This window comes from Microcaecilia unicolor, chromosome 3 (assembly GCF_901765095.1).
Source record: "Microcaecilia unicolor chromosome 3, aMicUni1.1, whole genome shotgun sequence".
NCBI classification, from domain to species: Eukaryota; Metazoa; Chordata; class Amphibia; order Gymnophiona; family Siphonopidae; genus Microcaecilia; species Microcaecilia unicolor.
The window spans coordinates 54,634,853-54,651,401 of NC_044033.1; the positions used below are offsets into that span (position 1 = coordinate 54,634,853).

The following is a 16,549-nucleotide window of genomic DNA, read 5'->3' on the forward strand; positions in this document are numbered from 1 at the left end:
AAAGAGACAAAACGTATTTCTAATAAAACACATCAAAATAAAACTTTAAAGCAATTAACTCACATCTCACATTAAACATAACTTGTACATTAACTAATCATCCCCTCTCAAGTCATATTAGGTTCCCATTTTCCCTATTCACATTAATTTAAATATACAAATTGATCAAGTAAACCAGGTAAGCTGTCAATTATTTTTCCTAATTAACCTTTATCTCCAAAAGGCAGAAAGTATTACTAACTCACACAATTTGGTCATTCGGTCTAAAACTCCATAATATATCCTAAATAACTGAGGGGGTCTTTTACTAAAGCTTAGCTCGAGTTATCTGCAGCAGGGCCCATTTTATTCCTATGGGCTCTGCTGCAGTTAACTCGAGCTAAGCTTCAGTAAAAGCCCCCCCTAAGTTTTTAATGTCTTTTTGAACATCTTATATATGGATATTTCTTTTACTGAGATAGGTCACCTATTTCACAGATCTCGCCCTTTGTCCCACAATTGTTTTTAAACACTTATCACACATAATGTAAGCTTTTTCACTGTAGGAATTTGTAATTTTTTTTTCATTGTTTATTTTTCTTTTATTGAGAAGGTAGTACGATAATACAAAATTATCAACAAAACATACAACCAAACCAAAATCCAACCTTATTGAATAAAGCAAAGAAATAAATGCTAATAGCAGTGTAACCCCAAATTCCCATTCCCTATCCCTCCCTTCCCCTCCCACGATGGAACTCTCTGATCTAGGTATCGGGTGACTAGGAGGTGTCTGGTCGTGAGGTCCATTAAACATATAAGTTCCAAATTTTATAATATTTAGTTAAATGTCTTGTATGCATAGCTGAGTCTGGACATCAAGTGAATATTGTCCAGCTTACATAAAATTGTTTGAAGGCCAGGGAGAGTGGGGCTCTTCCATGCCGCCGCTAAGACCATCTTGCTTGCCACAAACACCTGTGTGGCAAATTGGTGAATAGGCCTTTTAACTCCACGAGGCTTAAAGTGTAGGAGACAAGCATTCATTTTCATAGGATAACTAGCTGCAGTTACATTAAAGATAAATTTCAGAACATCCGCCCAGAACATCTGGGCATGCGGGCAGGACCACCAAATGTGAAACATATCTCCCTCTAAACAATATCGGCGCCAGCAAAGTGCTGAACCGGAGTGGAATATCTTAGACAAGCACTGGGGAGTACAGTACCAACAGTAAAATATTTTGTGCCCATTTTCCACCATTGCACTTGAAATAGAAACCTGAAGTAAAGATTTAAATACTTGCTCCCATTGTGAAAACGCGTATGTTACACCCATAGCCTTCTCCTACTTAGATAGATAGTACTCACTAGGTTTACGGAATGAGAGGAGAGCTCTATATAGTCTAGAAATGCCACCTCTCCCTCCCCCACACATAAGCCCTTGTTCAATTAAGGTTTCCGATAAGCTTAAGTCACCTTTTGCCCTACGTACGATGAGGTCTCTTAGCTGGTGATATTGAAAGGACTGCAAGGGGGAGAGCCCATATTCTTTACCTAGCTCTTCAAAAGGCAAAACTACACCCTCCTCCCATACTTGACCCAACTCACAAAGACCCAGGCCCTCCCATAAGCAGTAATAAGAATCCTGGGTACCTGGGATAAAGTGGGGGGCAAAGCGGATAAACACGGGTAGAAAATATGTACGGCCTGGGAAAAATATTTCTTGTATCCTACTCCAAGTGGTCAAAGGCCATTGGAGCAGAGGTGGGCAATCTCTAATTATCTCTCCCAGGACCTGCCTAGGTAGCCATGGTATTGCTCTCAGCGGGTGAGGATCTAACCACCCCTGCTCAAGCCGCTTCCAAATCTTCTCAGTACCCTGAAGCCAATCTGCCAATATTCTACGATGGGATGCTTGGTAGTACAATAGAAAGGATGGGACTCCCATCCCCCCCTGAACTCTCAACTGGTACATCCCCTCTTTACGCACCCGTGGTGGCCTTTTCTTCCATATGAAGGAGAAAACTCTACATTGCAAACCCCGTAGAAATTTGTCTGGCAAGGAAATAGGCAACGCCATGAATATATATAGTAGTTTAGGTAATATAATCATTTTTACTGCGCTGATCCTCCCAACCCAGGAGAGTGTCAACCCCTCCCAACGGTCAAGCTCTAGGAAAAGTTCCCGCACCTTAGGAGGGAAGTTAACCTCATATAGCTCATCAATCCGACGAGTTATATTAATTCCCAAATATCGTATGTATCGGGTTGCCCATCAAAATGGGAACCGAGATTGTAATATGGCTATGTGATGAATATACATGCTCACATCTAGGGCCTCTGACTTATCAAAGTTAATCTTAAAGCCTGAAACTGCACCGTAGTCTCGCAGCATGTATGAAATTACTGCAAGGAAACTATCGGTTCCACCAGGGTAAGAAGTACATCATCAGCAAAAAGGAGAATCCGGGTCTCAATGCCCCCATACCGCGGACCCTTAATATCTGGATGTGACTGAATAGTGATGACAAGGGGCTCCATAACAAGAGCAAAAAGCAAGGGGGACAGTGCACATCCCCGACGCGTGCCTCGATACAAAAAGAAGGAACTTGAGTATTGGCCGTTAACCCAAACAGAGGCACTTGGTGTTTCATATATTAACTGGAGCCAATGAGCAAACTGACCCAAGATACCAACCATTTCTAGGACCGCAAACAGAAATGGCCAACACACCCGATCGAACGCTTTTTCCGCATCCAGCGATAGGAGACATAGGGGACTATTCCTAGCATGGGCATTATATATCATGTGAAGGGCTCTACTAATATTATCGAATGTTTGCCGCCCATGGACAAATCCAACTTGGTCTTCATGTATCAGGGAGGGAAGATGCCGCTGCAAATGGGAGGCCAAGATCTTAGTGAAGATCTTATAAATCGACTCCCAGCAGAAAAATAGGTCTATACGAGCTGCATAGTTGAGGATCTTTGCCTGGTTTGGGTATGACCATTATAGCAGCCAGATTCCAGCAGCTGACCCCCTGATTGCTTGCTCTATTTCCTCCAGCTCGATAGGCCGAGCTAGTATCTGTCCAGCGCTTTCCGGTAGCCTTGGTAGATCGACAGTCAGCTAGCACATTTGCCTATTTCCGATCTGAGGAAGAAGGGCAACCTTCGAAAGCTAATCAAGAAATGTATTAAGTTATGTCCAATAAAAAAGGTATCATCTTATTTTCTTTTCCATGTTTTATTTTGTTTGATTTCTATTGATAAGAGTGGACTAACACGGCTACCACACTCCTCTACTTAAGGTAGTAGTCCCTGAACGCCGATTTCATGTACTCAGGGTCTGAATGTATCTCACCCCTCCCATCTCTAAGATTCACAATTTGGGTTCAACTAGCACGCTGTTTAAGTTTGTAAGCTAAGAATCTGCTAGCTTTATTGCCAAATTCATAGTGGGATTGACGAACCCGCTGGAGTTGTACAGAAAGATCAGCCAATTCAAGCTCACAAAGTTTTGTGCGAATTTTTTGTACTTGATCCAAGAGATGGGGTGGTGGATGAGACTTATGCTGTTGTAGCCGGCTTTCTAGCCAAAACAGCTGCTTCCTTATGGTGTCCTCAACAAGGGATCGTTCTTTCCACATATGAGTTCTCAGCGCAATAAAATGACTTCGCATTACAGCTTTAAAACCCTCCCAGAGGATTCCCGGTGTGACCTCCCCATTATCATTAAACTGTATGTATTCCTTAATCTGTTGCTCAAGTTGCGAGACATTTGCCATATCTGAGAGTAGTGCATCATCTAAGCGCCACCGATGGGAAACCCGATGTATCCCAGGAAGAGTAGCTAATTGCAGCAAGACTGGTGAATGATCTGACCATGTGTGGGATATTATTTGATGTGCACTAGCTTGGCCCAAAATTGATGCATCCCCCAGCCAGTAATCGATTCGGGAAAAAGATTGATGAACCGGTGAAAAGTATGTATAGCTACGTGTGGTGGGGTTATCCTTGCGCTAAAGATCTGACAACTGCCAACGTGCTAAGAATGCATGGAGTCTCTCTCTGTCACGCCGGGCATAGAGAATCTTATGTGAGGAATTATCTAATTATGGGCGTACGGTGAGGTTGAAATCCCCTGCCACCAACAGGGAACCCTCTCCATGGTTCAAAAGTAACTGATCTAGGCTGGAAAAATATTCCCCATGGTCAGCATTAGGGCCATATACATTCACTAGAGTGTAGACATGACCCCTAAAAGTGAGAGAACCACTAGTAAGTATCGCCCTCCCCTGTCTCTTCCGACTTTCAAAATTTCCCATGGCTTGGAATCACTAAAAGCAATCAAAACTCCTCTATTTTTAGAGTTATCAGTGTTAGATGCGAAATATATAGTGGAGTACCTTCGGTGGTGGCACAGATGCTCATGGGTTGGTTTTAAATGGGTCTCCTGCACTAGGGCCATGTCCACCCGAAGGCGGAGCAACTCCCCAAAAAGGAGCTGCCTCTTCCTACGTATATTCAGCCCCCTAACATTCAGAAGTAACAATGTAATATCCGACATCTTGATCAATACATGTCCTCCTTCCACTCACCTCCAGAGAGCCCCATGCATCCATCCCCCAAATCCCTAGCTCATTCCACCTCATCTCATTCATCTCCCAAACCCTCCCCCTTCTCCCCCTCTCACTCCTGAGTCCCCCCCTCTTGCACCCAAGACTCCCCATCCAAATATGGAAGGTTGTCAACAGAGGAAGTACGAGTTAAATACCCGCCCACCTTATAGACCACAGAAACAGCAAACAAAAAATTGGCTATCATTTATACAAGGCAGCCTTAAATATTATACATAGAACATTTGTAAAACCCTAAATAATACAGGAAGGAGCAACATCAAAGGCTCACCACAATACACCCCAAACCCTCGAGCAAACCACCTTAAAAGGCATGCTTGTTACCCGTCTCCAGGTAATTTGTTATGGCCAGTATAACCAGGTGAGAATGTCGTTAAAGTTCAAACCAGTCAGGTGACCCGGGTGGCAGATTGCTGGCGCTGCAGTTGTCTAGGGCCCTTCTCCACTCGTTGCCATTTAAAAGGGGGTGCCAAAGAAGGAGCGATCTTTCCAGGGCCCGAAGATGTAGGCATTGCTGTTGGGCCCTCTTCTGGGAGAATCTCCCGGACCTCTGATATCGATTTAACTTGATGCATCTTCCCATCTTTATAGAAAACTAGTGCAAAGGGATGATGCCATCTGTAGCGGATGTCTAGTTCTCAAAGCCTCCTGGTGACTGGTTTTAACTCCGCTCGACGTTTAAGTGTGGCTGCTGCCAAATCTTGGTATATTTCTATATTGTAAGAATCCCACTGAAAGTTCTGGACCTGACGCGCAGCCTTCATAACTTGTTCTTTAAGTTTATGGTCTTGAAAGCATGCGATAATATCTTTAGATAGATTGTTTTGCGGTGGGCCAAGCACTCTATGAGATCTTTCCAATAGGATAGTTGTGGGTTTGAGCGTGACCCCGCTCGCGGCCAACAGATCGCTTACCAGCTTTAGAACTACCGACTCGCAATCTTGGTAGGTAAGAGTTTCGGGAAGACCCCTGAATCGCAGATTGCGATGGCAGCTGCAATTTTCTAAATCCTCCAATTTATCCAGTAGTTGTTGTTGACCTGTCTTGAGATCCGCTACCTGCTGATCTAGAGTTCCAATTGCCTCTGAGTGCGCATCTATATAATTTTTGGTGTGTGTGTGTGGGGGGGGGGGGGGGAACATTTACCGCCACCCATTGATAAAATATTTTTGGAGTGCCAGAAATGGCGCGCACTGGTAGTAGTTCCAGATTGGTATGGCAAGCCTGTTGCCACGCACCAACCCTTTAGTAAAAGAGTCCCTCAAAAAATAGCTAAGCTCTGAAACTCATTGCTGGAAGATGTGGTGAAAGCAATTAGTGTGACTGTGTTTGAAAAAAGTTTAGACAAATTCCAGAAAAGAAAAGTTCATATACCGTTATTAAGATAAACCTGGGGAAAGCTATTGCTTTAAGTGTAGGGATCTTGCTACTTTTTGGGATTCTGCCAAATACTTGTGACATAGATTGGCCACAGTTAGATCGATGCTGACACAGCTTAATGTTGATACTGTTGACGTCGACACTGCTCGATGTTAACACTGCGTAATGCTTCTAAAATTTGCATCTCATAGCATGATACTGCTTATAGAACTGTAATTTGCCTTTCTTAAACCTTAAAGCAATGGTATTAAGATTTGATAACCAATTTGATATCCTCTAATGTTCTAAACTACACAAACTAATACTGATATGAATGCCAGTAAACTATTCTTAACTATCTACTGTCTCACCCTAATCCAACACACACTCATAATCCCTAGTACAGACAATAGTCCCACAACTCACAAACCACCCACACAACCCATACACAACATGCCTATTCAAAAAATCAAAAAAGGCCACGAAAAACCTACTATCCACGGACACCATCAACAGAAAGGAAAGAAAGGAAAGAAAGGAAAGAAAGAAAGAACTTAAACTCACACATCAAGAAGACAGACAACTGATAAAAATTACCACTACCTCAAACCCAACTGAACACCACCAACTAATACAAATAGGCTACATCAATGCCAGATCGGCAGTTAATAAAACCACAACTATAACCGACTGGATAACTGATGAACATCTCGATTTCCTACTTAATAGTGAAACTTGGATCCGTGACTCCAAAGATCCAATAATCCTAGAGCTCTGCCCTCCAGGATACAAAATTACCCACTGGACAAGAGAAGGAAAAAGAGGAGGAGGCATAGCAATAATTTATAAATCCGAATTCACAGTCACAACAACAGCAGAATCTTTGCTTCCCCAACTTGAAATTGCCTCAGTCAGAATCAACCACCCCAAACTACGTGATCACCTAAACTTAATCCTATTCTACAGACCCCCGGGCAACTGGCAAGACTCACAAACACACTTTATGGATTTCATATCGAATACTTGCGTTTCCATCCAGGACCTTCTCATAGCAGGAGACATCAATCTTTATCTTGAAGACACCAACTCAAGCAATGTATGTGAATGCAAGGAATTCCTCCAACTATGGGAGCTTCACTGGCCAAACATGCAACCCACCCATAATAAAGGACACACATTAGATATCACCAACAAATTCTCAGCAGAACCTAATCTCACACTTATAAACACAAAGTGGACAGCCATGCCATGGTCCGATCACTACAAAGCAAACCTCTCCCTCCGCTGGAGAACAAAAAAGACACAACAAAAACAAGAGCAAAAAACCTATACTACGAGAGGCAAAATAGACTCACCAACATTCTGGCAGCAATTCTATACCGACGAATGGACAACACCTACAGACTCGCCCCAATTTCTCCAAGAATGGGACAACAGATGTAGAACAGTACTAGACAACAAAGTACCACTGCAAACCAGAACCACACATAGAAAAAACTCAATACCATGGTTTAATGAAGAATTGAAAGAACTAAAAACATAGGTCAGAAGATTAGAATGAGCATGGAGCAAGAAAAAAGACAAACAGAACACTCAAAGACTGGAAACAGCTACAAAGAAAAAACAAATACACTATCAGACAAACTAAAAGAACGTACTACAAAACCAAAATAGGACCAAACTACAAGGATACACACAAACTCTTCTCACTCGTAAACAAACTCCTAAATACTACACCGGTTACCTCTAACAACACAGACACCCCATCCACAACCAATCTTGCGAACTACTTCAAGGAAAAAAAAAATCATAAAGCTCCGACTCATGATGCCCACCAGCACAACTGAGTACACAAGCATCCTTGAATGTCTAGATCCAAAACCTGAGGAAAGCCCAGCAAGATCGATCATGGACCAAATTTGACACGATATTGCCAGATGAAATCTCACAATGGCTTGTAAAATACGCCAAGTCACAATGCAAATTAGATATTTGCCCCAATAGCCTAATAAGATCCGCCCTCAAACAATTCAAAAAAAAGACCTCATGAATCATGTAAACCACAGGCTTCAAAATGGTCTCTTTCCCACGGAGAAAGGAAACATCTTACTTATTCCGCTGCCAAAGATGCTAAGAAAAGCACAATGGACCTAACCAATTATTGCCCAGTAGTACTACTACTACTACTATTTAGCATTTCTATAGCGCTACAAGGCATACGCAGCGCTGCACAAACATAGAAGAAAGACAGTCCCTGCTCAAAGAGCTTACAATCTATCCCGCTCATAACCAAACTCATGGAGGGCATAGTGACGAAACAACTCTCTGAATACCTAAATAAACACTCAATTCTACATGAATCTCTTTTTATTTATTTATAATTTCAAATAAACATTTACATAAAATAAATGTTGGAAAATCAGGAAAATATACAAAAGAAAAATTTACTTCAGTCCTTCAAGGATTATATGAAATTACTTTGTTACTTAGTCCACATTAATGATCAAGATACAAAGAATATATTTGAAGCAATTAAGAGAAAAAGAAATCTCTCTAAACTAAGTATTGTGAGGCTAGAGTCCTTTCCTCTGCCAGCGGTTTCAGCTCCCTCCTGGTGCTCCCAGAGTCATTTCGCCACCACTTTCTTTGGCAACTATAAACTGTCTCAATTTTTCAGGTTCAAAAAACACATAATATACCACATTCAAGGAGATAAGACATCTGCATGCAAATTTCAATTTAAAGGTACCTCCTAAAGAAAGTACCCGGGACCTAAGACCCAAAAATTCTTTTCTCCTCCTTTGAGTAGATTTACTAAGATCCGGGAAAATCTGAATCTTTGACCCAAGGAATTGAGCTGAAATAAATCTGAAGTAAAGTCTGAAAACATGATTTCTGTCCGATTCGAAAACAAAAGAAGCCAAGAGGGTCATGCGTTCTATAATAATTTCTAATGATGACTCTAGAAATTGTGTTAAATTCTCCGGAACTTCCGCTTGTAATGCTTTGGCTCCAGTAATATAGTAAGCCTTAATAATTGGAGGTAAAGCTTCTTTAGGAATTCCAAGTATTTCGGTGAAATATGTTTTCAGCATTTCCAAAGGGGGTATCAATGGAGTCTTAGGAAAATTTAAAAATCTCAGGTTGTTACGCCCGAGTTGATTTTCAAAAAATTCAATTTTCCTTTGAGACACCTCTTTTTCTGTTACTTTATTGCCAACAATAGTAATGGTTTGTATCTATTTTATTTCATTAGAATTTGACTCACATTTTCCTTCCTGCTCCTTGAGTTTCGATTCCACGACTTGATGCTGCATTTTTAGATCCTTCACTTCAGAAGTAAGGGAATTTGTAACTTGAAGTAGTGACGAATTGATAGACTGGATTGCGTCCCAGAGGGCCTCCAAAGTGACAACTGCCAGTTTAGTTCCCATGCCGAGTCCCGTTAACGGAGCCACCTGGATGGGGGAAAGCGAGGATTCAATATCTCCCGCCCTGACTCACGCTGTTAATCTTTCCGGGGTCGAGTACCTGACGGGGCCACCGCTAACCTCAATTACTTCCACTTGAGGTTCTTCCGTCGTTCCCGCTTCTCTGCACGGTCTCGGCAGGGCAGTCAGGGATGGCGGGCTTAAAGATACCGCCTCCACGCTAAGGTCCCCAAGTTGTTCTGGGGACCCAACCTGGGCTGGGGTCAGGGCTCCAGATGCCTGAAGGTCGAATGCTTCCTAGGTCGGCTGTCGCAGCGTCAGGTTTCCGCCGGGGCTTGCAGCGGCTTTAGCCCTGATCTTCCCCTTTCTTTTCACCATTATGCAGGGTGAAAGAAAGAAAGACGCTGGTGAGCAGAGCTTGGCGTTCCAAGACCTCAAAGCAGCACTGCCTCACACGGACGCCATCTTGATCTAATTCTACATGAATCTCAATCAGGATTTCGGTCAAATCTTGATCTAATTCTACATGAATCTCAATCAGGATTTTGGTCAAATCACAGCATCAAAACTGTACTAGTATCCGCAATGAATTCATTCAAACAAGCAATTGCAACTAGTAGCAACATACTCCTCCTACAATTCGACATGTCCAGCGCCTTCGACATGGTTAATCATGGAATACTACTACATATACTAGAATACTTTGGAGTAGGAGGTACAGTTCTCAAATGGTTCAAAGGATTCCTGACCACAAGATCATACCAAGTAACAACGAACGCGGACATATCACCCCCATGGATACCTGAATGTGGAGTTCCCCAAGGATCCCCCCTATCACCAACTCTCTTCAACCTAATGATGATACCTTTAGTCAAACTTCTAGCCAATCAAAACCTTAATCCCTACATATACGGAGAGGATCACGATTTACATCCCATTCAAACACAATCTAAATGAAATCACCAATGAGATCAACCAAAGCCTCCAAATCATGCATTCCTGGGCGGATGCATTCCAGCTAAAACTCAATGCAAAAAAAACACAATCAAGCTCATTTTCAAAGCACTTAGCCTCCCAAAGTTCCATAGAAACCTGTGGAACTTAGCCTCCCAAAGTGCTTTGAAAATATGCCTGAATGTCTTGTACTCACCTCACAACACAACAAAAACAAATACTCCACCATAACCACACCATACTGCTCTCTCCCCGTTGCACAAAATCTGAAAATTCTTGGAGTTACCATTGACCGAAACCTCACACTCGATGCTCACGTGAAGAACACAACAAAAAAGATGTTCCACTCCATGTGGAAACTCAAACGAGTAAAACCTTTCTTCCCAAGATACATATTCCGTACCCTAGTACAGTCAATGGTAATAAGTCATCTAGACTACTGCAATGCACTATACGCTGGCTGCAAAGAACAGACTATCAAAAAACTCCAAACAGCCCAGAATACCGCCGCCAGACTCATATTTGGAATACGAAAGTGCAAAACCCCTAAGAGAGAAACTTCACTGGCTCCCACTCAAGGAACGCATTCCGTTCAAGATCTGCATGATTGTACACAAAATCATTCACGCAGACGCCCCAATCTAGATGCTAAACCTCGTGGACTTGCCTCCCAGGAACGCCATAAGATCATCCCACAAATTTCTCAATCTGCACTTCCCCAGCTGTAAAGGACTAAAATACAAGCTGAATCACGCCACCACCTTCTCTTACATGAGCACGCAGCTGTGGAATGCATTACCTACAGCCCTGAAAGCTAGTGACGAAATAACCAACTTCCGCAAATCTTTGAAGACACATCTCTTCAACAAGGTCTACAAAGAGAACCCATAGCCTCACAAAACTACCTCACCAATCCTTCCAATTATTAAAGTCCACCTTCCATACTATCCTGCCTAACACCTTCCTTCTCTCCTCCCTTACTTAATCTCTATACAATACTAAGGGTATCTGACATCATGGAATGACTATGTCATAACAAACTCTGTAAGCCACATTGAGCCTGCAAATAGGTGGGAAAATGTGGGATACAAATGCAATAAATAAACAAACAAACCAACCAACCAACCAACCATAGGGCAATTTTTCTGTTCTTAAATAATATGACCCAAGAAAGCCAAACACTGATCTAACAGTGATTTTTTTTTCTGCAAAGTAAATAAAAACATTGGTTTTAAACTAGAACAATTTAGGATGGTTTAAACTCATTAGGCTTCAGTGATTTTTTTTCATTATTATTTCAAAGCATTAATATCTTAATAGTCACTTTTTCTTATTTACCATGCTTCAAGGCAAGTAAACAATTTTGTAAACTATTTCTTACAAGTTAAAAGTACCTTTTGTAGTACTCCTGGAACTGCCCTGGTATGAGAGAGACAGGATAAGGACCGACTTTTGTTCTTTCTGAAGGTAAAACTTTGTAGTTTCCTTGAGGCACCTGGATAATCTATATTATACAATAAAAATTAAATTCATAATTACAAATTTTTAAAAATCCAAATAAAAAATCATGCTAATGTACTCGTGAGAAAACAGCCTCTCTAGGGGGGCCTTTTTACTAAAGAGTGTTAAGCCCATATCGTGCAGTTAACAAGTTGAAACAGGCTACTGTGCAACTGCATTACGGGGTTTTGCAGTAATTGATTGTTTCCATGTATTAAATTGCACATAACTGCATTTTTCAGATTTTTTTTCCCTCAGGGACATAGCATGGGCAGAAAGTGACCATGGAAGTGTTAACAGTAACTGGTCTCATGTGAATTCTTTTTTTTTTTTTTGGAACAGTCAACTTTCAGAAAGAGCACATCCTGCTCATTCGTGCCCACACCGGGGCTAACAATTTCTAGACTAATACAACACACTCAAGGTTATCAGCTAGTTGAACTCCTCTACATTGTTTGTTATATAATTAGTCCCTTAAACAACTTCCACACCCCAAATAAACTGTGCACCAATAATATGCGCCACCCCCCTCCCAACCATCCAACCTCTTCCAGCTCCTTCATAACTTGAGAATGCCCCTTGGTTCTTTGAGGCACGCTCTCTCACCCCCTCCAAGCCCATCAACATCCTCTAATTCTCCATCATCCTAAATGCATAGTAATCGCTGTTGGAATCGAGCTCACCCATCCTTATGTCGCAGAACCCCCTCCCTGCAATAAGCCGTAAGGCGCTCCATATGTATTAACTGACCCATTTTGCATTTCCAATCACCCAAAGTCGGGGGGTCTACCTTCTTCCAATGCTGTGCTATAAGGCACTTGGCTGCTGCCAACCCCGTCGCAGCCATTTGCTCTCTTCCCAAGAATCCCGCTCATTATATAAACGTAAGAGGCATACCACAGGACTACACACCAATGATGATTCTATCAATATTACTAACGCTTTCATAACAGCCTGCCAGAAGGGAACCACTCTTGGGCAGGTCCACCATATATGTAGAAAAGAACCCAGCTGGGATTTAATCCTCCAGCATATGTCTGACCAGGGTACGTCCGCTTCAATCTCTCAGGTATGTAATACCATCTGGATAAGACTTTATAAGCATTTTCCTGCACCAAACCACATATCAAAGCTTTCTGAACCTCCCCACAAATAACTTCCCACTCCTGATCAGAAAAACGGCAATTTAAATCTTCCTCCCAGGCCCCCTGAAAACCAAATGGTCTGGGATCACATCCCCTAAAAAATTTATATATCACTGATATTGATCGGGGCACCCTCCTCAACAAAAGTCACAGGTTTTCCAGACTTTCCAGCTCTTGAGGGTTCTCCCCCCTCCAACCCAGTGTCCCCACAAAGTGTTGAATCTGTAAATAGGAAAAAATTTATTTTATTTATTTAGAATTTGCTCACACCTTTTTCAGTAGTAGCTCAAGGTGAGTTACATTCAGGTACATTGGATATTTCTCTGTCCCAGGAGGACTCACAATCTAAATTTGTACCTGAGGAAATGGAGGGTTAAGTGACTTGCCCAAGATCACAAGGAGCAGCAGTGGGATTTGAACCGGCCACCTCTGGATTGCAAGACCGGTGCTCTAACCACTAGGCCACTCCTCCACTCCCCCAGGCAGGAGCACAGCGTATCAAAACTCTTCATCCTACCCCCCTGCAGCACAGCTTGGAAATTCAATATACCCATTTGTTCCCACCGCACAAATATGGCATTTTCTCTTTCCCAGCTCCAAATTTTGGCTCCTATCGCAAAGACGCAAGTGCAGACACCCTATCAGTCTGGCCCCATTTCCTCCGCACTTCTCCCCACAGTTCCACCAGATGCCTCACAAACGGATTTTGTATCCCAGCCAAAATCACTCCCACTCCTTCAGTAGTCCACAAGTAGGAACTCATTGGCTTATCAGGGCTATATGATTGCTCCACCTGACTAGTTGGCTTTGTTTTCCCCCTCTCCCAGTCTATAATCATCCGCAGTTGGGCAGCAAATTAATACCACTCAATACTGGGCACCGCTCTACCCCCCCCCCTCTCAGGAGTCCCCCTCCCCCCCCCCCGACAATATACGTCCTGCCAAACGGGGATGTCTGCCCTCCCAAATAAACTGTGACAGAAAACTCTGCAGTTGTTTGTGTCAGCCTCGGAACAGCCACTGGCAGTGACTGAAACAGAAATAACAATCTAGGCAGCACATTCATCTTCACCACTGCCATGCACCCCCACCAGAAAAGCCACAACCCCTTCCATCAGGATAACTCCACCCGAAAGTCTCACATTAATTCTTAGCAGGTACAGTGCATTAATGGGATCATTAACGCACAACCGACAATAAAAATAGTGGGAATACCCTCAAAAGATACCATAAAATTTGCAGCTACCACCAGGTAAAATCCCCCGTTAAGCCATGGTAACTGTACTGTATATTTTCCCCCTAATTCTATAAAAGTCATCAAAAATTGCATGCACAAATTTGGGCGTGCCCAATTTGTGCATGCAAATTAATGAACTAATTAGCACCAATAATTAGCTTAACAATCAATTATTGGTACTATTTAGATTTAATTGAAATTTATGTGCCTAAATTTTACGCACAAGTAAAAAAAAGGAGCGCGGAAATGGGAGGGTCATGGGCGAAAGGGGGGTGGTTCCTAGCATTTATTCATGTTATAGAATAAGGGGGGATACGTACCTAATTTAGGTGTGCACATTTGCACCACGTTTCAGCTGGTGCAAATGGCCGCACCAAAAGTTAGGTGTGATTCCCGGACGTAAGCGCTGTTCTATAAACTGAACCTAACTTTAAGTGCAGCTTATAGAATAGCGCTTTTTTCAGCACCATACAGAGAATTCATCCTTCTGCACACTTTAGTAAAAAGGCCCCTAAACCAAACAAAATACACTCAAACTTTTAAAAATCACCGAGTGGTAATTTTCCTCTTCCTCACTCTATCCCCAAACTTATCCCTCCTGTAAATGCTGCTAGGAGTCTGAATTTCTAGTTCCATTGAAAAGTGGAGTAGCAATTTTCTGACAGCTAATTACGTTTAAACGCTTTAATTTCAAACACTGCCCTCCCAAAGTGACACTCAGGACTAACTTTAAAATGGATGTTTGTAGTTTTTAAAAACAAAATTAATGTATTGAATTTAAAATACCGGTACCAACTAAGCATTACATTATTTAATTAATGTTTTTTAAACACTTAATTTAATTTTATTCATTTAAGAAAGCGCTTTGCGGCCACATTTTGTACAAAAGTAAAAAAAAAAAACAAGGATCAGTGCCTACAAAAGATGACACTTGTGGAAGGGCATCTCCATGAGAAAAATTATTTAGGGCTTCTTTTACTAAACCGTGCTAGTGATTCCCAGCGCAGCAAATGAGAGGAAGCCCATTCAGTTCCTATGGGCTTCCTCTCATTTGCCACATGGGAATCACTAGCATGACTTTGTAAAAGAAGCCACAAGCCTTTAGTTTGCTCTTTTATTCACATTAATGTTGAATTTGTTACAACTAACAACATCCAAGTTAACATATTTAAGAAATCTTACATGTGTTTGTAAATCAAAGTAGGCTCGTCTTTCTTCCATTCGCTCCCGATTCAAATTGCTGTTAAACTCTGCAGCTTTCTTGGCAGCTTTTTTAATATATTCTGGAACTTTGCTAGGTTCTACTTTCTGAGTGTTTTGTTGCTGCAATTGCTGAAACAAAAGAGGGGTGATGTTAAAAGAATGATTTAATCTCAGGGTTCCTTTCTTCACAGTGAGGATCCCTTATAAACCTTCAGAAATGTCATGGACCCCCACATGCTTCCCTCATTTTCCCATTCACTTATATGGCACATATGACAAGGGTGAGAAGTGAAAAAAGAGGGACTAATGGAGCCATGGTGTGGGTAGACAAAAGACTGATGAGGAAGAGGAGCATTAAGTGAGTGCTGGTCAGGACAGGGTAGTGATTGAAAGAGAGACCACTGAATTGAAAACCGGGAGGGGGGGGCAGGCTGAGAAAAAAAGAGAGAAACTGCTGGGGACAAGGTGCAGGTTGAGAGAGAGAGAGAGAGAGAGAGAGAGAGAGAGAGAGAATGTATGTAGTTCGATCCCTCTCCCTCAATGCCGCCCTTCCTCACCATGAATCCAGTAGCCTCTCTCTCTAACTGCCCACCCTGTCCTAAGCAATAATTTCTGTGTTCCAACACCCTGTAATTTCCCATTCTGTCCCTAGCAGTCCCGCTCTTTCTGTTGTCAAAAGCTCACTCTGCCACCAGTCAATACCCACCCCACTCTGAAATCACTCCCATTTCCCTTCAGTTAGGCTCTCTCAGTCTCTGACAAACTGACAGCTCACTAAATCTTCTGCTTCTGTTCTTTGGTCTCAGGATTGCTACAATGCCACAGATTCCTAATCTTTTTCTTCTTTGATTTTACAACACTGCCTCCTCCACTCTAGCATTAGGTTGTGTGGTGCTGACACTTTTGCTACTTTCTCCAATACAATACATTAGAAAATTTATATTCCGCTACATATTTTTAAATTTTTTTTATTATTTCGACTTTGCTCACACCTTTTTTAGTAGTAGCTCAAGGTGAGTTAAATTCAGGTATACTGGGTATTTCCCTGTCCTATGATCTGAAAATGCCACATTATAAGTACTACTACTACTACTACTTAAC

At 42.1% G+C, this 16,549-nt stretch overlaps 1 protein-coding gene across 2 annotated transcripts in view; it reads right to left on the reverse strand.

Annotated features, from left to right (window-relative positions):
* LOC115465460 (PHD finger protein 10-like) overlaps positions 1–16,549 on the reverse strand; it is a 282,287-nt gene that overhangs the window by 135,860 nt on the left and 129,878 nt on the right. For both annotated transcript variants that reach the window (XM_030195940.1, XM_030195942.1), the window contains 2 exons: positions 15,428–15,577; positions 11,759–11,868 (listed from right to left, as the gene is read on the reverse strand). In XM_030195940.1, the coding sequence (XP_030051800.1) occupies positions 11,759–11,868; positions 15,428–15,577 (260 nt within the window). The remainder of the gene's footprint in view (positions 1–11,758; positions 11,869–15,427; positions 15,578–16,549) is intronic.